Source organism: Macrosteles quadrilineatus, unplaced genomic scaffold (assembly GCF_028750875.1).
Source record: "Macrosteles quadrilineatus isolate MER2022 unplaced genomic scaffold, UCM_ALF_1.0 Scaffold_4__1_contigs__length_99947679, whole genome shotgun sequence".
NCBI lineage: Eukaryota > Metazoa > Arthropoda > Insecta > Hemiptera > Cicadellidae > Macrosteles > Macrosteles quadrilineatus.
Genome location: NW_026542597.1, coordinates 98943293 through 98967598, shown reverse-complemented (window position 1 = coordinate 98967598; position 24306 = coordinate 98943293). Strand labels below are relative to the sequence as shown.

Sequence of the window (24306 nt, the reverse complement as noted above, 5' to 3'; positions counted from 1 at the left end):
TTTCATTTATAGATCTAAACCATTGTAAATTGACATTTTATGGTGGATCCAAAACATCTATGGTAATAGCAAACAGCATCTATGGCAAATAGAATTAAGTAGCTAAAAGCCATCTTAATTAAAATTGGAAGGATTCAAACATAGACTTCAAGAAATAAGTTAAATCACCTCTATCCACTAGAATTTTGATGTATTTGTTTTATTACGCTACAAACGTTTGTTCTTTCAGTTTAGCTTCAACTAAGCTACAATTACATGGGCTACTAAATAAGGTAACAAATAATTCAATCTTCTAGTCCTTGCCACTAGGAAAAAGAATTAAAACCACTAGAATAGTTGCTACTGCTATTCTGACCCGATTAAAATTGGAATGGAGATCATACTTAAAATCCCACAGTGGATTTACAAATATAAATATTACTTTAGATAGATAAAAGTCTGTAGACTCACACAAACCGATAATGTTTCGCTTTGGCTCGAGGATGTAATCTATACGGAATTGTCTGTGTTCGTTCGAAGGGAAAAGTTATATTCGACAACAATAGAGACAAACAATCCTTGATCACAATTTTACTAGGAAATCATTTATTAAAAGACTATCCCCTCTTTCCTTTAACCTTTATTCATTCCACACAACTCTGTGTATCCCTTACTGTTTTGTTTCATCAAAGTACTTTTTTATAAAAACATATGGTTTTTTTATAATAGTCTACTCCTGATGCCATCTTTTTTACTTGTATAATATTTAGGTAACTATTTGTAAACAATATTATTGGCAACTTCCATTGTTAAAATGACGATTCTTTTTTGCCTTGTTTATTAACATCGACTGATTACCTCCATGTTTGTATAATTCCTTTAATAGATTTTACCATAATATTGCCTTAAAAGGGAAATAAATAAGCTTTCCTATTGACCTAGAAAAAGTACCTTTTGTGAACACCAATAAAATAATTATATACGCCCTACTGAGATGTCACCTCAAATGAAGCTAACGTTCAAACAATTTAAGCAGAAGTTTTTTTTTATAACGTAATAACCACATATATTTTACAACTTTGACGTTTTGATATTCTTAATATGTTTATTAAGTCTTGGGAAACACATAAGCAAAATATAGTGCCTTATACTAATGTGATAATGTCCTAAGTAAGTAGGATTTCATTACAGCATTGGAAACATACAAGATAGTGAGAAAAGAGTGAAACTGTTTAGAATTTTGACAGATTAGAAACTGAACATAGATTGAGTGTTAGGCTGAGAGAGGAGAGGTTTTTTCACCAAAGATCGATCTGTAGAACCACTTAGATGTAACATGACCATCCTCCTTCCTCAGGATGTGTTAAACATCGTTCCCGGCAAAATATCTTGAGATGAGGTTCGACACATCCTGCACTAGCTCCGGCGACTCTTCACTTAATAGGTTCACATATCCATAATTTAAGCTGTAAATAAAACTTCAGGTACAGGTAGTGGGTACGCCCATTCTATTAAAATTGCTGGAATTATATGTAAAAAGTATTGTGGTTTTAGCAATGAATTCAACTAAAAAATGAGAAACATATGGCATTAAATGATAAATTCCTTCAAAGGAAGAACGTTTAGTACAAGTTGCATCGACGTAGCTTATTACAGAGACAAAAAATGATTGACTAACAATACACAATAGTTTACACAAAACAAACAAATAATGATAAATATAATCATATTTTTTTAAGTATTATGCAGGGCGGAAACATTCATGAAAGTGAGCAATCCAACACTTGTAAAACAAATACATAAACTGTTTAAATCAACACCGCTTCCTACAAGGTAAAATCAAGTTACTTATTTCATGATAGTACGAGGGTTAATATTATGTTTCCTATACATTATTATTTACAGAGGATGATCATGTGAGATAATGAAGCTCACTGTTAGCGTCGAGTTGCCTGTTAGTCGTGTGAAAAGGCGGGAAATATTGGCGCCAAATGACGTCATCAATCAGTCCTGTTACCTGCTGGGGCTGTGTGTCGAGTCTCCATAGATCACACTTACCGACAATCTCCCAACAAGGTGACGTTCTCTATTTGCTATATCAGATGCCAAATGACGTCATCAATCAGTCCTGTTACCTGCTGAGGCTGTGTGTCGAGACTACATATATCACACTTACCGACAATCTCCCAACAAGGTGACGTTCTCTATTTGCTATATCAGATGTCAAATGACGTCATCAATCAGTCCTGTTGCCTGCTGGGGCTGTGTGTCGAGTCTCCATAGATCACACTTAAGACAATCTCCCAACAAGGTGACGTTCTCTACTTGCTATATCAGATGCCAAATGACGTCATCAATCAGTCCTGTTACCTGCTGGGGCTGTGTGTCGAGACTACATATATCACACTTACCGACAATCTCCCAACAAGGTGACGTTCTCTATTTGCTATATCAGATACCAAATGACGTCATCAATCAGTCCTGTTACCTGCTGGGGCTGTGTGTCTAGTCTACATACATCACACTTACCGACAATCTCCCAACAAGGTGACGTTCTCTATTTGCTATATCAGATACCAAATGACGTCATCAATCAGTCCTGTTACCTGCTGGGGCTGTGTGTCTAGTCTACATACATCACACTTACCGACAATCTCCCAACAAGGTGACGTTCTCTATTTGCTATATCAGATGCCAAATGACGTCATCAATCAGTCCTGTTACCTGCTGAGGCTGTGTGTCGAGACTACATATATCACACTTACCGACAATCTCCCAACAAGGTGACGTTCTCTATTTGCTATATCAGATGCCAAATGACGTCATCAATCAGTCCTGTTACCTGCTGGGGCTGTGTGTCGAGACTACATATACCACACTTACCGACAATCTCCCAACAAGGTGACGTTCTCTATTTGCTATATCAGATGCCAAATGACGTCATCAATCAGTCCTGTTACCTGCTGGGGCTGTGTGTCGAGTCTCGATAGATCACACTTAAGACAATCTCCCAACAAGGTGACGTTCTCTACTTGCTATATCAGATGCCAAATGACAACTGCCTTAATTAAACCACCTCATTTTTTTGTTTAAAACCCCAAATTTAATCTTTATGACTAACTATTCGTGTATCTCAATAAAAAGAATGAGTAAACAATATTTTGTACATTGTTTAAACAACTTGACTTTATAAAAGATAAAAGCATAAACTCAAAACAGAGTTGATCTCTTTGTTTCAGTATTCAGAACTAAGAACAAGGGTATATCAGTCTGTGCAAGTTTTCTATCAAATTTATGGACGAAACAAGAATTTCTACAATACAACAGCTGAGGTCCTAGTTCCACGATATTGCTGACACCATTTTCTGATGGTAGTTTAAATCATACTAGGTATCTTAAACCATAAAATAATTTCATTTATATTAATTGGTCATGTGGTACGAAATTGACCTTTTTAAATATACCGTTTTGAATGGACACATTTTGTATTTCAATACATTAAGCTTTTCCCGCAATGAAAACAAAAAATTGGCAAATGATTTAACTAAATACTCGTATCGTCATACTGGATCAATTTCAAGACCCAACAACAACAATAATCTCTTACTCATACCACCTCAAACCTGTAACAGCACAATATTGCCCTCACAATAGCTGCAACAGGGCGCATAATACACATAATCATTCGTAACACTGACTTAAGTCCCTACCAAAGGTTCTATCCTGACCAATACCAAAGAAGACAAAGTCCTAAAACAGCCCCAAAGGACTCATCATATACTATTAAAGTCACGAATATATCACGCCCAGCAACACCAGGTTCCTTCACATCGTAAGACACTTGCCTATAGCCCGGAACCATCGAACACATTACTTAGGTCTGACCTAGTTGGTTGATGCATTAAAGTCATTGGTTATTGGCGGGATTTGAACCCAGTACCTCGGATACCAAAGCCTCGCGCATTACGACTAGCTTGCTCCCTATTAGCTGAGCTAATACCAACCCCTCTCTCCAGTCTCCTTCTTCGTAGTAAAGACTAAACACAGTGTATTATACAGTATGGATACGAGTATCTACAGTATCACTAACCTGTATCATTGACGGTCTTGGTGAACTTCCTCGCTGTAGGCTCCAGCATGACGCCCCAAGACAGTTGTAGTCCGTGGGTCAGCACATGTACCATGTACGACTAGACCTGCTCGCCACCGATTCAGAGGCCAGATAAGCTTAGCTAATACCAACCCCTCCTCCCAGTCTCCTTCTTGGTAGTTAAGACTAACACAGTGTGGATACAAGTATTTCAAGTTTCGCTAACCTGTATCATTGACGGTCTTGGTGAACTTCCTCGCTGTAGGCTCCAGCATGACGCCCCAAGACAGTTGTAGTCCGTGGGTCAGCACATGTACCATGTACGACTAGACCTGCTCGCCACCGATTCAGAGGCCAGATAAGCTTAGCTAATACCAACCCCTCCTCCCAGTCTCCTTCTTGGTAGTTAAGACTAACACAGTGTGGATACAAGTATTTCAAGTTTCGCTAACCTGTATCATTGACGGTCTTGGTGAACTTCCTCGCTGTAGGCTCCAGCACGACACCCCAGGACAGTTGTAGTCCGTGGGTCAGCACATGTACCATGACTGACGTCACCACCACCACCCACCCCCAGCCACCTTCTACGTAGTAATGTCTGTAGAGAGTGTTGGGTCTACGAGGTTCTCTTCTGGGTTCTTGAGGCACCGGAACCACCTCTTCCTTCCCGAGGGGTTCCAACTGTGTCGATGGACGTCCGTCCTCCAGGCGTACCACTATCAAAGGCCATGTGTTGCTGCGATTAAGCATAGTTCAAAGCAGGTTTTAGATTGGCAGCACTGTTATATTCCCTCTTCTCACTAAAAAGTCAAATGAAAACGTATAAAGTTAGTTTTTTTTTTCATGCATAAATTATTTAGTACTATTCTATAGGCTAAATTATGTAAACTAAAAAAAGTATCGATCAGTTTTCAGTTAGTTCCGGGTTTTCAAAGGTCAAGTAGTTATCATAGTCAATTGGATTCGCTATATTATTTTTTATTATTTATTGATAAACCGCAAAAAGACCACAATAAATTTAAAGGAACGTTATGAGCAATTAAATCAATGTGGATGGCTTTTAAAATATTTTTATAAATTATTATCTTAGCTCAAAACGGGAATTAAATGTAATTCACTTTTGAAATTCTAGATTAATCATGTTAAAGTCGGGTTTTCCTTGGCGTGGAAGTGGACTCCTCCTGTCTTAGGTTATTTAATGGTACTTTTTTCCTAGAAGTTTTACCGATGTAAAAGTTTAGAGTTATAATCTGACTTGACACAAGGTCTAACAAAGCATGACAGAAGATAATGATCTTCTAATGAACGGGAGAACGTAGACGACGTTCCACTCCATTGTCATAATTCTCAGGAATTCTTTAGCGCCATTAGGTATCGTTAACCCTACTTAAGAGAATATGTTTTAAACTCTAAAAGAAAATGCCGACATTCATTTTAAAAATGAGAACTTTTAATGAAACAAGTTTAATTTAACTCTAAAATAAGTTTTGCTATCATAGTTTTGATTAGTTTGTAAAAATTTGGAGGTAAATGTTTTCAATTTTTAACATTTCTAAGTTAAAAATATTGCTTTTAAATATTTAAAACAAACCATTAGAGGAATTTAACTAGTAACCTGCAACCGTTTTATGTGTAAATATGTCACGTAAGTATTTACAGGTTTATAAACATGAATTACTAATTGTATTTCAAAATCTAACGGAAATAAAAGTTAAAATAACCTTTGGGATCACTTTTAGTTTACCATCAATTATTACATACACACTATCACTATCACTAAAAGCACCAAGTTAGACCACTAAAACCACACTAATCATAAAACACAGTGACCGATTAAACCGCACTATCTAAAGCTCGTTCAAGACGACACACGAAACACGAAGAAGACTGATCAGCTGATTTCAACAATGGGCCGGCGAGTGCGCGCGCATCACACACACACACACACACACCAGCGATAGTTTATGGGTATAAAATACACTCTTTACGACCCATCGACGACACCAACTTTTCTGAAGTGTTTTCAAAACATAAACTGTCCTAATAACGGATCAATCAATCATTGTGGCAGTGTTACCTTTGACAAATGTGTCTGAAAATAAACTGCAGGTTAAAACAAACCGCATTAATTTTTAAACTAATGAAGACTGAAAATTCATATCAGTATGGGATTTAGATTATGTAAACAAATATTTATATTGGATCACAATAGACTCTGCAACTTGGTTTTAAACATACAGATTAGAGATAACAATCTATGAAAGGGTGTACTTTAATATTTGACTGCATTTTATTAAATTTAATCTGTTTTAGTTTCAATAATATCATAATTTATACAGCACTTAAAAAAGGAAATAGGTGCCTAAATTTTAATGTAATAGCTCCATCTCTAAGCAATAGATTTATTTATTTGAACAATTTACTTTACATTTCTTTTTGAATCTAAGTTTATAATCGTAATGGATATTTTCTCTGAGCAATTCTCTTAAAAAACGAACATTCGACAAATTTAAAACAACGGATCGTACTGTATATACAAATCTCAAATTAATAACTCAAAATATAAGTATACAACTTTTTGAAATAATAATAATAATAAAATGTTGGATGAATATTAAATAATAACTTTATTACACTGGATACCACAAAATAGTTATGATAAATTCAACATTATATCCATTTGTGTAACACGTGAACAATACGATAACACGATTAATTTAACTAGTATTAATTTACAAATTATTTAAATCTCCAGGCACAATCAATCAATATTGTATTTTGCGGTCCAACAATTCGCAATATGAGGGTCCCGTTTGGCATTACACCATTACACGTACCAAATGTCTCGGTAGGCCCAGCAATAAGCCTATCACCAGGTGTAATACCCAATACCACGACGACCTACGTGTCCTCCTGATGTGAATATTAACAGCAACTCCCTCTCTGGCTGTGACACAGTATCACAGATCTCCCTGGAGTACTGTATGTCTCATATACACTCTCACGTACCTCGTGCTGTCATGTGTAAGGTGGTGTAATACCCAATACCTCGACGACCTACGTGACCTCCTGATGTGATTATTAACAGCAACTCCCTCTCTGGCTGTGACTCAGTAGCACAGATCTCCCTGGAGTACTATATATCACACGTACACTCTCACGTACCTCGTGCTGTCATGTGTAAGGTGGTGTAATACCCAATACCTCGACGACCTACGTGACCTCCTGATGTGAATATTAACAGCAACTCCCTCTCTGGCTGTGACACAGTAGCACAGATCTCCCAGGAGTACTGTATGTCACATGTACACTCTCACGTACCTCGTGCTGCCAGGTGTAAGGTGGTGTAATACCCAATACCTCGACGACCTACGTGACCTCCTGATGTGAATATTAACAGCAACTCCCTCTCTGGCTGTGACATAGTAGCACAGATCTCCCTGGAGTACTGTATGTCACATGTACACTCTCACGTACCTCGTGCTGCCAGGTGTAAGGTGGTGTAATACCCAATACCTCGACGACCTACGTGTCCTCTTGATGTGAATATTAACAGCAACTCCCTCTCTGGCTGTGACACAGTAGCACAGATCTCCCTGGAGTACTGTATGACACATGTACACTCTCACGTACCTCGTGCTGCCAGGTGTAAGGTGGTGTAATACCCAATACCTCGACGACCTACGTGTCCTCTTGATGTGAATATTAACAGCAACTCCCTCTCTGGCTGTGACACAGTAGCACAGATCTCCCTGGAGTACTGTATGACACATGTACACTCTCACGTAGCTCATGCTGTCAGGTGGAGGTGGAGTAATACCCAATACCACGACAACCTACGTGACCTCCTGGTATGAATATTAACAGCAACTCCCTCTCTGACTGTGACACAGTAGCACAGATCTCCCTGGAGTACTGTATGACACACGTACACTCTCACGTACTTCGTGCTGTCAGGTATAACGTGGTGTTATACCCAAATTCGCGACGCTCGTGGCATCATTCTTAAGCTTTTTCTGATGAACCATATTTCAGATATGAGCTTGCGGCTTAAATAATTACATTTTTTTTTAATGTTAACGTTGAAGGGGGTTGATAAAACAATAAAAGCGGTTGAAACAACCCCAGACTAATTGTCCGGCAACCTCGTCCGCTTTACAACTGCCTTAAACACTTCCCCCGTAGCGTCGTCTCACTCAAGCTCTAAACTTTATTGTCGCCGTTTAGACAACGTAAAGACCCGTCTTGATTGCAGTTATTATTGCTTGGGTCTTTGAAATGAAATTAACGGAACTCTTCTTAAGCTATCTTTCCTGCGTTCTATCTCATCGAAACTCTTTGGCATTGATTCTCTAACCTTTAATAGAACGAAAAAGATGCCCCAGCCTTTATGTATTTGATATAATATAAATAATGTTTATAGTTGGTGCATTGCCATTCTATTTATTGTAGTCTATTTTCTATTTTATTCTGCATTTATCCACATCATTTTAAAACGGCTGAGGATTGGAGGTTAACACATTTTTCTAATTGTTTGTTATTTATATTCATAAAGTGATCATGAGTAGTCTGTTGTTAATTATTTTTTTAATTTCCACTACGATCTGAAATAAAACCCGACTTCGGGTGGGACGGAGCCTAAAACATTAGAACACTAGCAGGAACTGTGAATTTTACAAAAGCCCGAAACAACGAAAAATCATTCAAATCATAACAAGACAAACATACGAGTAAATGAAAATATAAAACAAAAGAAGAAACCACTTTATCAAGACTGCACGTTCAAAAGAAGCCAAAACCGAACTGTCCGAGGCTCGGCGTAGTTACCGATAGACTGAATTATTGATTTTGACTTCAATAGGCTAACTTAAATTAACTTATGTCAATACACGTGCAAACCACCATAGAGTATTGTGTACTGTTAGATAATTATTTGTCATTTTATAAATTCTGTTAGGATTCGGTTTCTGTTCTCCATTCACCAACAAGACCTACGTCACTGTTTAATTTTCCATTGACTAATTCCGATTAAGATTAGAGATAAGATATTGGATCGATGAATCACAAACACAGCTGTTATAAGACACACTGTCTGCTTTGTTTTATGTTTGGGTGTTGAAACAGTTTCTTTCTGTGTAGTTCAACATGTCAATCGTCATTCATCTACTCGCGTGTATGTGGATAAGTTATTTACAAGTAAGTTTCAACGGCTGTATTAAAGTATAGTTATATTCAAATCAACCTTCAAAAGGTTTGTTTTGATTTATAATACATGGAACTCTTAACACACGTAAATTGGAAAATATGAACTAATTAATTGTTCTGTGTAATGTTACTATTTTGTACAAAGAGAGCACCTTATTATCTAAATAACTGCAAAAAAGTAAATAATTATTTTGATAGTTAACTTTCTGTTTGGAACATCTTGTTTACTGGCTTATTTAAATTTTCTAACTCCATAGATATTCTAAAATATTTAAATTTTGTATTTCCTCTCTTTAGTTTAACTCTTTAGTTTCCTCTGCACCGTTTAACAAGAGTTTACTCGTCCTAGGTAGGTGCTGCAACAAATCCCCTATGGAATGTGAATGTGAGCGATTTGATGGAAGACGTGAAGACCAAACCTCTACCCACCTTGGTCTCTGATCTGACGCAGAAGATGACGGGAGAGTTTGACAGGATGTACCATCAGCTGGAGGGGGTCCTCGGACAGCTCAAGGAGAGTTGGGGCACGAGGGAGGTGGAGGTGAGCGGGTAGTCTCATGTCATCTCATAGACTTCATCAACTGAACTCATGTCACTTCATGTTATCTAAACAATATGTCATGATATAACAGATGGATTCACTGGTACATATAGTGTTGGTGTTTGTGTTGGTTAGTCTATGATATAATTAAGGTTGGCTTCTTAAAGACAAAGACTATGACTTTCCCATGGAATACGCAAAGCATTATCGTGAACATTGGGAAAGTGAGTTCAAATTCAAATGAAATTCAAGCCAGAGAAGAAAATCTCTCGATGGTGATAGAGACATATCATTCGTGTTTTCTGATTTCTGGACGTGGTAGTCTGGTAAAGATGGGGGCTCACTGAAGTTATATAAAATGGTTCAAGCATTCTTTAATTCACGTTTTCAATTTTTTTTCCATAAATATCGTGATTATGTTTGGCCATTATATGATATTAAGATTATGAAAACTGTAGTGATTAGGGCTACTATTTTGATATACAAATGCATTATTAAAAAACTAAGTACCCTTTTTTAAATTCATTTTATTTACAACATGACTATGGCATAATTGTCGAAACTAGTCGTTGTTAAATAAAATGAATTAAAAAAGGGTATTTAGTTTTTAATAATGCATTTGGATATTAAGTATATGATTATCTAATAAAGTGGTAGTTAATCGTGTATCAAGAAAGTAAACTGATAAGAGAAAGTACGATTATCCCTCTAATGCCTTTTTTTTTACTTCAAAAGTGGTTTGTTTGTCTATATATTTGGCTTTCTATTGACCTTATTTGTAAGAAAAAGTGCAAACAAGTGATAAAAACAGCGACTAAATATTAGTGGGCCACTGGGCCAACTCTGGTTCGAAAAAAACAATTCCTTCGCATATCTTCAATTCAGGGTGTGTTCAAAGTATTACACTTTATTTATTACCAATGGCTATTTTTTTCCTTTAGTCCACTTCAACAAAAGTTCTAGCACTTAGTGACTTCAATCAAATTTCTGTTCAGTACTCCCTCAAAAATAAAAAATTCGGTTTCTCTTGTTACACGCCGCTACCATTGTATATGTTCGGCATTTGCCTTTATATCAGAGTAGCATATACACATTTTTTGGAAGAATTTATGCAATTTTAAGTATTTATTTTACCTGTAGTTGACACCCGTAACTCCCGCAGGCTCAGCTGGACCCGGAGACCCTGAGCAGATGTAGCTGCTACTGTCGCTGTCCCCACGACACTGGGGAGTCTAAGGTAGTCTCCGAGGTCAAGAACTCTGTCCAGGAGCTCAAGAAGAAACTGGAGAATCTGGGAAGATCATTCAAGGATAAAATACACCAAATGACTTCTTTATAAAAATACATTACAATGAGTTTGCTTCTATCCTCTCCAAAATAGCATTAGGCTGTTAGTTGTTTAACACGTTTTAGTATTTTCCGTTGAAATATTTTATAATTTTTTATATTGAAAAGTAATTCAAGCTATTCCCTTAGAGATAGCTATTTACATAACAATATGTACATAACAATATATTTACATAACATTTACATAACATTTACATAACAATAGCTATATACAATAGTGAAACTACTACAGAAACAAGGCTTATTCAAGTGTTTCATACACATTCATTTAATCCTCAAACTGTTTTTCAGTTAACATGAAACTGAGCCATGTTAAGCTGAAACGTGCATAACGAAAAAATGTCCAACATGTCAACAGGTTCAATGGTATTCACTATTCAGAACAATATAAGTTTCATATGAAATTATTGTGAGGTGATTTAAATTTGTATCCATGTAGAGGTATAAGCTGATATTTCAATAAGCTATGTAGGTAGGTACTGTACAGTAGTTTTAACTGTCGTTTTTTCTGTAGTGTAAATTTGTTTATTGTCTGTAGTCCAAAAGCTATACCAAAGAAACCTGGGTTTAAGAAATTTCTTGTACAAGTGCAAAATAGTTTGTTGTATTTTGTCGGTTCCTTCATCTCCTCAATGCAATATCGTGACGTTATAACGTTGTGTGTAGCATCATTCAGAACACATACTGTCAAACATAAACAAAATTACACTTCCAAAAGAGATAAAGATAAGACTTGTAAAGAAGTGTTCTTGCTGGAAAACATAGAGCAGAAAGTATGTATAGAAGTACAAGCAAGCACAGAAGGGGTTTTAAATATTTTTAACAACCATCAAGGTTTCAATGGTGAATTGTAACGTGAGTGATAAACAATTACCACATTTACAACGAATCTTATGAAACTCCCTTCTCCCTGAATCTAAAAGTAATTAAATTTAAAATTCCTCGTGGGTCAAAAAATAGATTCTGTACACCCAACACAGCAAACCTGCAAACGAAGCTGATTTCCATTTGCCTGATTGGATTTTCACCTAGACATTTCCTTAGATAGTCAATCAGTAAATTTGTCAATTCTAATTTTCTAGCGTCAAAAATACGGCCAGTTAATTTCAATCGCTTTCGTTCAAATAGTGAAAATATAATAAAGCCCATTATGTAAGTGAAAAAAATTATTTTCTTAATCACGAATTGCCAAATTGTACATTTCGCACTGAAGTAGCTAATAATGACAAGTAGTGGACACTTAGACGAGTAATACAATTCGTGCCTTCATTACTGCACTTGCATCCTCACTTTATGTTTAGATTTATCTAAAAATATACGTAGTTCTAAGGAGGTCGAGTGGGTCAAAATCACTCTGTTTCCAGAAGTATAGGTCGCCGTGTTAAATTTCCACGATTTAACAGTGCGAAATTAGTGAGCCCTTAATTTTACGATTAAGTAAGGGTGTACGAAAGAACGAAAATACGAATTTCCTATTTGTTTTCACCCATTGGGGGCCTTCACAAAGAAGCCAATGTCCCTATCTTGCGCGGTTAATGACCTAACACTAACTCTGGTTCACGCAAAAGGAATGTTTTGGATTTCACAACTTACATATTTTATGTGATGAGTATTAAATTTGTAAATGGATAGTATTTATATCGAAATGGAAGTAAAATGTATGAAGTACGGCTAAGCGAATCGTCTACTGTTCCTTCCTACGAATAGAGATGCTTGGGATAAGATAGTCAACGAGGTGTTTTCGATCGCAAAGAAAGTTTGACAACCGATTTTTTACATACGGAAATAGTTTCGCACTCTGTATGAAGGATCAACTTAGTCCCAATTGTGTATCTATAAAGAAAATTTTATTGTTGACTTGGAGCCAATATAATGCACTATATTATTCGGATCATGTACAGAGTTTGAACATACCCCTGTAACTACAGTACTAAGTTAATTAATTATCAGCACAACTAAACTTGGGTGTTGGGTCAGCGCACCTTGGTAGCTAAGTTAGGTAGGTAAGTTTACAGGGTATAACACAATAAATTCAATCGTGTGGTGCAACGTGGTACGCTTGCCGGAAAAAATGTAGCCTCACTTCATGTTTTTACAGGGATGGTTGTGAAAATTTAATTTAGTTATATTTTTTTTGTTCAGTAAACTTTTAACGTGTTCTATCACCTTCTTGTCTGTAAGCTATGCTTCATCTTGTATGTATTTACACAGACTCATCATATTTTTCATCCGTAAATAATTTGAATATATTTTAAAACCTATTTACAATTCATACATAAAACAACTTATTTCCATACCAAACCTTTCACGACGAATGTGTACCAAGTATAAAAATGATGTAGTGGAAAGATTATAGATTATAACTATCAACCTTCATATAAAAATTCAACAAATATCGAACTCATCAAAGGGGATAGAGGATAAGGATCGTCTATTCTCCATTAAATAAAAGCCTTTGTACATTTTCCATAAACATAACATATTTTTAAACTGTCAATATACTTTGAACGCACTACAAACAAATTTACAATAAGTAGGCTACGCAAAACGACTCATTTTCATACAAAAATTCTAAAAGTTCTGCAATACTGCAGTTAATTTGAAATCAAACGAAAAATAATAAAAAGAATAGAGGGTAAAGATGTTAAACTCTTCATCAAACAGAATGCACATACATTAACACAAACTTCGAACTTTTCCAACTTCAAGATTGAATGTACAACTCTTTCAGCTTTACAGTATGTAAAACCACTCATTTGTAGATCAACATGTTCAAAAAGAATATGTAAATAATCAAAAGAGGATAAGCGGAAAGAGGATAAGAAGAACTAGGAAGGAGGATAAGGAAGCTGAGCCGATATAAGGCAGGATTGGACGCTGAGAAGGTCAGACGTAGTTGAGACTCTGTGGGAGACCGGCAACATGGGAACAGGTGAGTGAACTCTGCTAGGGGGCCGAGCTTTGCTTTGGGGAAAGTTGTATGTAATCGATTAGTTTAGGTTGTTTTTCAATTTCGAGTTGTATTTGTCGCATTTAGCTAATCCTTTAGCTTTTGGGGTTTTTCCGTTTATATTTTTTGTGTCTTCTTTTACCAGTTAGATAATGTATACTGTATAAACTTGAAAATCGAATTAACAAAACTTAACGTCAACTCTGTTTTAAAGACTATAACATATTTTAGAAAACGTATTTCTATCAAAGTTTGGTGTCTTAAAACCCTCTATAATGTGTCGATTGAGCCTTTGTAAAATGTGCTAAATTTTGGAAAGTGAGTCTCGAATATTTCAATGATTATTTATTACTTAAACCACGTAAATATATGAATATACTATTAGAATATTCATACACATTTTCAAAAATGTCAATTATCATCATAGCAAGTAATACTTCCAGTGATAAGTCAATCACATTATCAAATAAAACAAGTTTAATAATTTCATGTTACACAAAATAGTATGCATTCAACAGTTTCAGTTCAGATAGCATAGTTTAGTTATATATAATTACAACAAACCACTACCCAGACCTAGCCCATGTTACGGCTCAATAAAACTAAAAAGTTAAGTAAACATAATGCATGCGATAAAGTGATTCCGGTACATATTGTGTTAAATACAGTATTGTAGGGAAAAAAAGCTGAATTTTATTATTTTATCACAAAAGCGCTGCCGTATTTGAGATTGTGTCCCTCGCGAGAACGTTTCGGGGACGTTTAGTAAACAATACGCCAAAGCACGATAAATATTTTACAGATGTTCCTCTGAACATAATATTTTGTTACAACAGCGAGTTCGTAAAATGAAGTAAATTTATAAAATTAAGTTAATTACCTAGGTACTTATTTTGTCAATGAATAATATATGGATAATTCATTCTATGAACGTTGAAATATGAAGTCGTCCAGTACGGCTTGAATAAAGATTTATTTTAATTATCAATGGGTGACAACTTGACTGCTGTTAAGCAAAGTCAACGAGATTTTAGGTTTACCCAAATAGATTATTTCCGTCGTATTGATGGCCTAATTTCAACCTCCTCCTTGTCCCTAGGACCGTTACTACTGATGGGGGTGCTCGCCCTCGCCGCCGCCGCTCCTCAGGGCTCCGCCCCACTAGGGGATATTCGTCTAGAGACACCCCCCAGCAACGTGGTAGGAGGCAGCACCAACGAACTGGCTACAGCACTGCTGCAGGTAACACTAGTCTAAATATTAGATTCCTCATCCTTATGGAACAGCTGAAGACAATTTTATTGTTAGTTCATGTACGGTTTATGTAGAGGTCGTGTTTTGTTTACAATTTGTTTCCCGTTATTACAGCCATTTAAAACCTCGTTTAACCAAATAATACGATCTAATCATAAACAATAACTTGTCCCCTAGTTATATAACCAAACAGTAAAGCATAAATCAAGAAATTAACCCTAAAATAATGGAAACAAAGTTTCATCGACACTAGCGCCTTTGTGTCACGTACATGAACTAGACACGAAAAACGTGCTTCAAAATTTACAATGGGATGAGAAGTCTACTTGTGTTGGTTAGTCTATGATATAACTTATTCTTGTCTAGAAATATAATATTCGAGTATAAAATCTACCTACCGGTACCCCTAAAGTAGATTTTACTAGTCTACTGGATTTCACGTCAAAAAATTGTAAGACAGCTGTACACAAATTCCATTAAAATGGAATTAATCAATTAGGCTACAAAACAAATAAATAATATATATTAAACATCAATAGCCTAGGGATGTAAGTCTCGCCAATTATTTGAGTTTTAGTGTCTGTAAAATCTCAAAATAACTATCATTTTTACTCACTGTAAATACTGGTAAACTCGAGTTGCAATACTTCCGATATTTCTAAATTGGGAACTGGAATAGTATATTTCGTAACTACACTGTTTTTCACCACACTATACCCTACGACCACTAAAACAGATTCACCACAATAAATACACATTTACAGTCAACATAACTTTAGGTTATGAGAAGAAAAAAATTAGAGGAATCAATAATAATCTATATATTAATAGGCAAGCATGTTTCTTTAAAACCTTTTTTCTCAGCTCGTGTGCATCGTGGGGTAAATCTACGCATACCGTTAGAAAGCTATTTTCCTGTAGGTGTGCAGAATCCCTTTATAAATTTAAATAGGCTCAAAGATAAGCACAAAAAATGAGTTTAAAAATTTGAAAAAATTAACATGGATCTTATGCGTTGCCATGCTGGTGACGAAATAACAACGAAATATAAACAGAAAATCAAAACAAATGGAAGAAACTCCAATCACATGTTTTATTTACAGTGTGGGGTGAAAATAGAGAAGTGAGTAAGTTTACATTACATATTTTTGGTCGAGTTTCGACCACTGGATGACCTCTCGTAAATATATTAATAGGCAAGCATGTTTCATTAAAACCTTTTTTCTCAGCTCGTGTGTATCGTAGGGAAAATCTACGCATACCGTTAGAAAGCTATTTTCCTGTAGGTGTGCAGAATCCCTTTATAAATTAAAATAGGCTCAAAAATAAGCACAAAAAATGAATTTGAAATTAAAAAAATTAACATGGGTCTTATGGGTTGCTATGGTGATGAAGAAATAACAACAAAATATAAATAGAAAATCAAAACAAATGGAAGACATTCCAATCACATGTTTTATTTACAGTGTGGGGTGAAAATAGAGAATTTTGCACAAAACATACTTTTGGTCGATTTTTCGACCACGGGGCGTGCTCTCGTAATAATAAATAGTTGCTAGGCAACGGTGACTTTAAAACAAGTCTATTGCAATACATATGAATCACGATTCCTAGAAAAATACCGGTATGGATCATAAACATCAACAAATGACGTTTTTGGCCCGAAAATAAACATTATTTAACATTGGTTAAATGGAACTGCTAAAACATATGTTCAATGCTATTAGTATAGGATTCGGGCCAACAACGTCATTTCTAGTAATCGTGATATGAATACTTTTTTAGGACCGTAAAACCAGCTGCTCGGTTCCCAAATGAATAATTAGGCCTACAGCTGACATGTCGGTACTGGACAGCAATACCGGCAATACGTAGCTTTCGTCCTTCAATTATTTATTAACGTTTGTAGAACGTCGTAGTGTTATATTTCATGCATATATTTCATAACTAGGGCCTAAAGTGACTCTTTTTGGCCATAGGTAAAGTTTTACAATCGAGGCGAAGCCGGGGTCGGAAAATGAGCGAGGGTTAAAACGAAACTTTTTGCCCGTGTGGTGTACTATATTTTCGTCACATTGCATCATTAATTAACAAACAAAGCTAGAAAACGAAAGAATTTGTATGGAATGATAAACTCTCAAAACCACTTCCAGCTTGTTTTCAATATTCTACTAATGCAAATAAGCAACTGTTTAGTACCGTAATAATTCAATCATTTCGTCTTTTACTATTGTGTTACAGTACATTTTACCATTGAAATGTCGAGCATTCGGCAACAATATGCTAAAACCTTACTTATAAATCAATCGATAAATAATTTCGATCTATACGATTGCCACAATTGAAATTTACAACTGTTTACAACAGCTGATATTTACCCCCTAGAGAGTAAAGATGCTGCGGTACTTTAGACACTCAACGTATGCATCATTAGAAACAGTTGATTTTGCTGCAGTATGACGAAAAATAATAAATTCTAGATGGAAGTACAGTAGGTGTATGTGAATCAGTGAATGGTCCAATAAGGATACTACATAATTATTCTTGTCATAATGGGACAGCTATTCAATGTCCATCTTTCTGTGCTTCGGTTAATCAATTAGTAATTTTAGATATTTCATATCAATTGAATTAACCACATTTTGATCATCAATATTGCTTTAACTATCAACATATCTTTACGTCACGTTGTTTATTTAGCTGAGCTGGTAAACTTATAGTGCAATACTAAATGGCGTTGTGATGAGTTAATCCCTACCCTAAAGATTTGCTTTACTTTGCAACAGTAATGATTATAAAAATATTCAGTCGTACTGGACTTACGAGTATATTTATTAACGTATTTTTGATCCGCGCTGTACTTTGGAAGGGCACGATGCTACTGTGAATCTGGCCCAAGCATTTGGTAATTGGGAGGATGATGTAAAGTAAAAAATAAGGTTCTGGAAACGAATAATATCTAAGCGTGTAATATTTTCAAAGAGGTTTCCGGAATCTTTGGCAACCAGTTAAAGCTAATTGTGGACCCAAATGCAACTAAATTCAATTTTAGGTTTGTGAATACATTAAGTCAAAAACTGAAACTGTACCGCTGCTGAAACATGGTCGGGAGATTTCATCTTTAGAGTTTCAGAGCATCATATTTTACATGTTCGGATTATCGAATGCTAATCGGGTAACGGAACGAGATCACGAGGTGTGGGAGAAAGGTGGAGAGAGGAAGAGATCTGGTTGTAGCGGTCGAGGTGATTAACCTAACCTGCTCCAGGCTAATAAACCGAGATACGCGACAGATATCCAGAAGGCATTGGCCTGATTTGTGTCTTTGTCACTCTCGCGATGGAACTTTGCTGTGATATGTCCTTGATTAATTAAATCTATAGGTAAAACTGCTATGTAGGCTAATTTGGACTCTCTTTTTTAAGTACGCATTGAAATAGATATCATTTAGTTGCAAGTTAATGGATCAATTGATCATGATTAGCTAATGCTAGTTTTGGACACCGTGGACAACGACTACATGGATGAGCTGTGTAGTCTAGTCAGTGTTTTACACTCAATGAGATCACAGTTGAATAAACGAAACCGTAGACCTTTGAATACTTGTATTCATTGAAATAGACCTATCTATGTAAATCAAATTGATAACCAAATAGAAAATAGTTGCATAAGCCTCTCACAGAGTTTACTAATGACAATATTGACGATATTATATTTTGTTTATGTTACATCCTATATTTTTATGTAATATCCTATAATTTTTCTTAGAAAGAAGTCTCCTCAGTTTGGCTTGATTAAATTTGGCGTATTTGACAGAAATCAGTACATTGGCACTCTGTATCTGGCTCAGTTCAACATTCAACGATATTCATTTTTTTCTAAACCTGGACACAGCTTTTACATTGAAAGTGACGTCTACTATCAATAGTAAAAGTCAAACACAACAAAACGAAATATTGTCTCCTCAATGCCTAATCCTCTAAACCGTTGTTCTGTTAGGGTTTTGTGGAGGAGGAGCGAGACTTTGCCTTCTCCCCGCTGGGCTACTCCGTGGTGCTGGCCATCATGGCGGAGGGTGCCGGGGGACAGACTCGCAATCAGCTGTCAGCAGCCCTGCGACTACCAGAGGATCTGATAGCAGTCAGGGACAGCTACAAGTCCATCCTACAGGACATGACTGTGAGTAGACCAGGGTAATTCACTGTCATAGTTAATATTCCTCCACGCAACAATCATATTTTAAAATTAAAATACACTTTTGATTTGCATTTTATATGATGGCAACACTGTATGGACAAAAGAAAATACTTCTTCCTTCTCTTAAATTAAAAGATAGGTCGGCAGCATATTTTAAATCATGCACAATTCATTTACATGCATCTCAGGTGTGTGCTTGGAAAGTAACAAGCAAGTCTAGAGGTGAGCTGAAGCAGTACTTGAACTGTTCTAATAAAGTTGGGCTACCCAGTACCTACAAAGCCACTGACAATGATGGTGTATGGAGGTCTTGGATTAGGTTTGATGATTTCTATATGTTTACTGTCTGGTAAAAATAATAATTACATTGTAAGTGTAAATATACCAGACATTTTTGGAGTATTGTCAAAGACAGTTATTGTCAAAGTACTGGCTCACCCCTTGCTTTACTTCTTTGCACAGGCCAGAGGTCCATTAGACATGCAAACTCTAGGTTGTAGGATACAATTTTCATTAAATCTTTGTATAAATAAATACAAAATAAACCTCAACTGGTATGGTTTCATGAGCAAAAATATTATTTCAGGATAAATGGACAATGAACAAGCCTCAGTTCAAAAATTGGTTCTACGTCTACAAAAACTACACCGTGAATGAAAACTACAAGAAAATCCTTGAGGAAAACTACTTCACAATAGTGAAAAACGTTGATAGAGTTCATTATGAATTATCTTTTGAGAATGAAAAAGATAAGATTGAGGAAGAGGAAGATAAAGAAGAGGAAAAAGAAGAAGACAAGGAAGAAAAGGAAGAAGAAAAGGAAGAAAAGGAAGAGGAAACGGAAGATAAGGCAAAGAGTCAAACAGCTAGTGAACAAAAAAAAGAAAAAGCAGCACCAAGCTCGTACGATGGAAGCAAAGATGTCGCCACAGCACTGTCAGCTAACAAGATCGTAGACAAAAACAGACCAGGTAATTGTATTTTCTAGTGGGAGTATATTATATCTAGTAAAATAATATTCCTGCTAAATATACAGCATAAAATACAATCCGTAAAAAAAATAAACTATCAAGATGAAAAACGCTAGTAAAAATATATTTTCTTTAAAGGGTTTGAGGGGAAATTGTATAGGTAGCTAATGATTTCTCTTTTACTTATGCAATAAAGTTAACTATTTTGACTAGTTGACTAATTTTAACTGTGTGTGTTCTTAGATCTCGACCCGCAGACTAAGATGATCATCTTCAATGGATTTTACTTCCGAGCCAACTGGAAGACACCATTCAAACTCGTAAAGGAGGAAGATAAACGAATCTTCTATAAATCTTTGACTGAGAAGAAGCAAGTAAAGATGATGCAGAGCAAGGGAAGCTTCGACATAGGAAATGTTCCTGAGCTGGATGCAACTGCTTTGGAGTTGCCGTATGAGGTAATAATTAAATCTAATACGCAATTCAATCCGTGTTGTTTTATATTCTTCTAAATTTGTAAAATCTTTATCGATTGAAATGTATTCAATTGGAAGACAACCAAAAGATAAAATAAATATAATCTGTAACAATATTAATACCTTCCTTTTATACAAGCAGTGATTAAGAGTCCTATGAAGCTATCGGCCATCTTGGGTAATTTCAAACAGCTGCTGAGTTATTTATCGTCCAAAAATATTTTTTTTACACTTAAGTGATTATAATTTGAATATCTAGGAAACTGTGAGATTAGAAATTGTCTTTGTAGTTCTTTAACTGTTTTACGAGTTAGAGCGTCTATGCTCCAAAGACTCTTAACTACAGTACTAATTTCCAATCCTCAGTTGTATCACAACCAATCGATTATAATAACTCTGTACATTCGGGTGGAAATTGTATAACAAAGGGTTTAGGTGAACAACAAAATGAGAAAATACATGTTTAATACATGAGGTTAATGGGTTTGATAAGCAATATCATTACTGCAATTGCTAATAAGCATTGATCCAGAATTAATCTAAGTAAAAATTAATTCTTTCTTCTGAACTTTTAGAAAATCCAAATCATATTGACAAACCTAATCCTTTTTTAACGCTAACTTATAGCTGGGAAGATGATTGATTATACCACTTGTCTAGCAGTCAGAGAATTCAAGTTCAATCCTTAGAATACCTTAAGCTTTTTTTGGTGGTTCAAAACTAGACCGAGCTGTGCTCGAATGCTGGACAATCTTTTTAATTTATTTTACACTCATCCTCACTGTGAAATATACATTCTGATGTGTTGGAGTAGCATAACTCTAATCTCATCTATATATTCTTTTCGTCTAAGCCAACTTGACATTCTCGTTGACAGGGAGGCAGATACTCCATGCTGGTGCTGTTACCGAACCAGAGAGACGGGTTGACCAAGCTGACTTCCGACATCACTGGCTTCTCCCTAGACAAAGTGTACAAGTACCTAGTGGAGAGACCTGTGGAAATCATGCTGCCCAAGTATCAAATACAGACCATCAGCCATCCAGAGATGATTCTACAGAAGGTGAGATTAGAGACAAAACCTTGGTTAGCTGTAACGTGAAAAGGAAGTCAGTTCCGAAGGTTTTTCAGTGGTGTGGTCATAAATTTCCCAGTGCAGAAATGCTCACCAAAACATCAGGATAAACACAGATCAATAAAAATAGAGTATTTTGGAAATAACAGTGAGAACGCCATACAACACGTTCATGCTCCACTACACCACTGGTTACAGAAATATCTATTGTGTACTGTTTGTTGACACCAAGCGGTAAAATGTCAAAAACCATAAGTCATAGGTACTCAAACGATTATGGATTAGTCAAATTTCTTCAGAATTAAACTCCATGTTTTAACCCCTGAGCTGTAAAGTAAGTAAACAATGGGTTTTACCTTCATCAATCCGCTCAAAAGTTATAACGGTTGATACAGGTAGTTTTGGCATCACAATACAATCAGATCAGACATGTAGATCTCGGCTGAAGCAGCGTCTAAGTCAAAACACATAATATACACAAATTTTTACACAACGATTAAGCATTACAGTAACGAACAGACCTGTCATACACACGATACCAGTTGACTTTGTCACGAGCCCAGCATGAAGCAGACCGGAGAAATTCCTGCGTAGTTGTCGAGTGGCAGCGTTATCAACTGAACTGTGTACTCCTGGCCACGGAATTCTTTTCTGATTTACAGTACATGTCACACTTTATATTCAATTGTATTTTAAATCAGTGATTGAATTATTTCAAAAACATATAGTTTGTTATCCTAACAACATTGTAATTCAATCTTATTTTAAATGGTTTTCTCAACTAACTCCTGGCCATTGACAATCACTAGTTAACAGTTTTCTTGTTTTCTTCTTGCAGTATGGTGTCAATGATCTGTTCACCAACGAAGCAGATCTCTCAGGTATGAGTTCTGACAAGCTCAAGATGGGAGCTCTCGTACAATTGGTGAACATTCAAGTTGACGAAGGATCAGCAGACACCAACTTCCTCACTTGTAAGTTTCATTTCCTCAATTATGTCATTGTTCTGCAAAGAAAATTCAGCAATTCCAATACCAACCCCTTAGATATTTACCTTATCTATTTGAGGTTCGACTGAAACAATCAATTGAAGCACATTTTATGTTACAAATCACTACCTTGTAATTGTTGAAACAAACCTTTCATCTAACGGAAATAATATAATATACAGTATTCATTTTTTAATAACATACATTATAAAAATATCAGTGGATGAACTTTAAATAATTTGTTCTGTGTTATTAAAAAAAACCACACACAATTAGTTTATCTGTAACAGTTAATCTTGCTAAATACACATTAAATTACAATATTGTTCTTCAAAAAGTTTCAGCGTTTAAAGATTGAGTTTTTGGCAACGGTTACCGTCCTATTTGGCAACACTAAGCTGAAGTTGAACAGTTTGGTAGTTCCATTGACGTTCAATGTCCTCAACTTGGGACATTATTTACCAAGAATGACAGTCTTCATTACTTCGGATTCGTCAGCAGAAAGTCTTTCCAATTTATAATCTTTTGAAAGATATCATACAGTTTGACTTATGATTAATAGTGCCACTTGTGCTCATATCAGAAACAATTTTATTTTTATTTCAGCGTCCCTGACCGGTGGTGCGACTAAGAGGAACAACATTGAGAAGTTTGTGGCAGATCATCCGTTCTTGTTTTTCATCAGAGATTACACCAAGAACGTAATCGTGGCAGCAGGAAAAGTCCTGGACCCAAGGTTTGAGACTGAAGATTATTTGGCTCCGTAAATCCATATGTGAACTTATATTTATTTTATTTATAGTTGTCAATTAATTAATAAAACTTTAATGTTTAGCAAATATCTTGTCCCCTATTACCATTCAATTTTATCTACTGTAGTGATGTTAGGAATATAATACTACTACCCATGAAAGAAAAAGAAGGTCATTAGAAATTATGAAAAACAGTAAACAGGTATTTAACTTCTTATGATCTGAGGACATTAAATTGTTGAAAATCACAAAAGTCTAACTGTTTTTTGTTGATCAAGGATGAAATGTCTATTAGACAAACAAGAATATAACCATTGACTATATATATAGTCAATGATATAACGGGTTAACAAAAAAATTACATTTCAAATAATTTGACAATGATCCAAAGAAGTTAGTTTAGTATTAAAAAAGAGGCCCACTGCCTCTTTAACCTAGCATTTGTCCATCCACATTCCATATATGCCACAGATTTGTGCG

General features: G+C 35.7%; 2 protein-coding genes across 2 annotated transcripts; both read left to right on the top strand.

Annotated features, from left to right (window-relative positions):
* Positions 1–9149: 9149 nt before the first annotated feature.
* LOC128991425 (uncharacterized) lies at positions 9150–11159 on the top strand. The gene is made up of 3 exons (XM_054414287.1): positions 9150–9265; positions 9624–9815; positions 10978–11159. The coding sequence occupies exons 1-3, from the start codon at positions 9215–9217 to the stop codon at positions 11152–11154; spliced, it is 420 nt and encodes a 139-aa protein (XP_054270262.1). The 5' UTR covers positions 9150–9214; the 3' UTR covers positions 11155–11159.
* Positions 11160–14070: 2911 nt separating this feature from the next.
* On the top strand, positions 14071–23913 carry LOC128991632 (serpin B8-like). Its single transcript, XM_054414688.1, has 8 exons — positions 14071–14094; positions 15212–15354; positions 19366–19545; positions 20150–20534; positions 20778–20992; positions 21888–22073; positions 22924–23059; positions 23681–23913. Exons 1-8 carry the CDS (start codon positions 14085–14087, stop codon positions 23839–23841), a joined length of 1416 nt encoding a protein of 471 aa, XP_054270663.1. The 5' UTR covers positions 14071–14084; the 3' UTR covers positions 23842–23913.
* Positions 23914–24306: the final 393 nt, after the last annotated feature.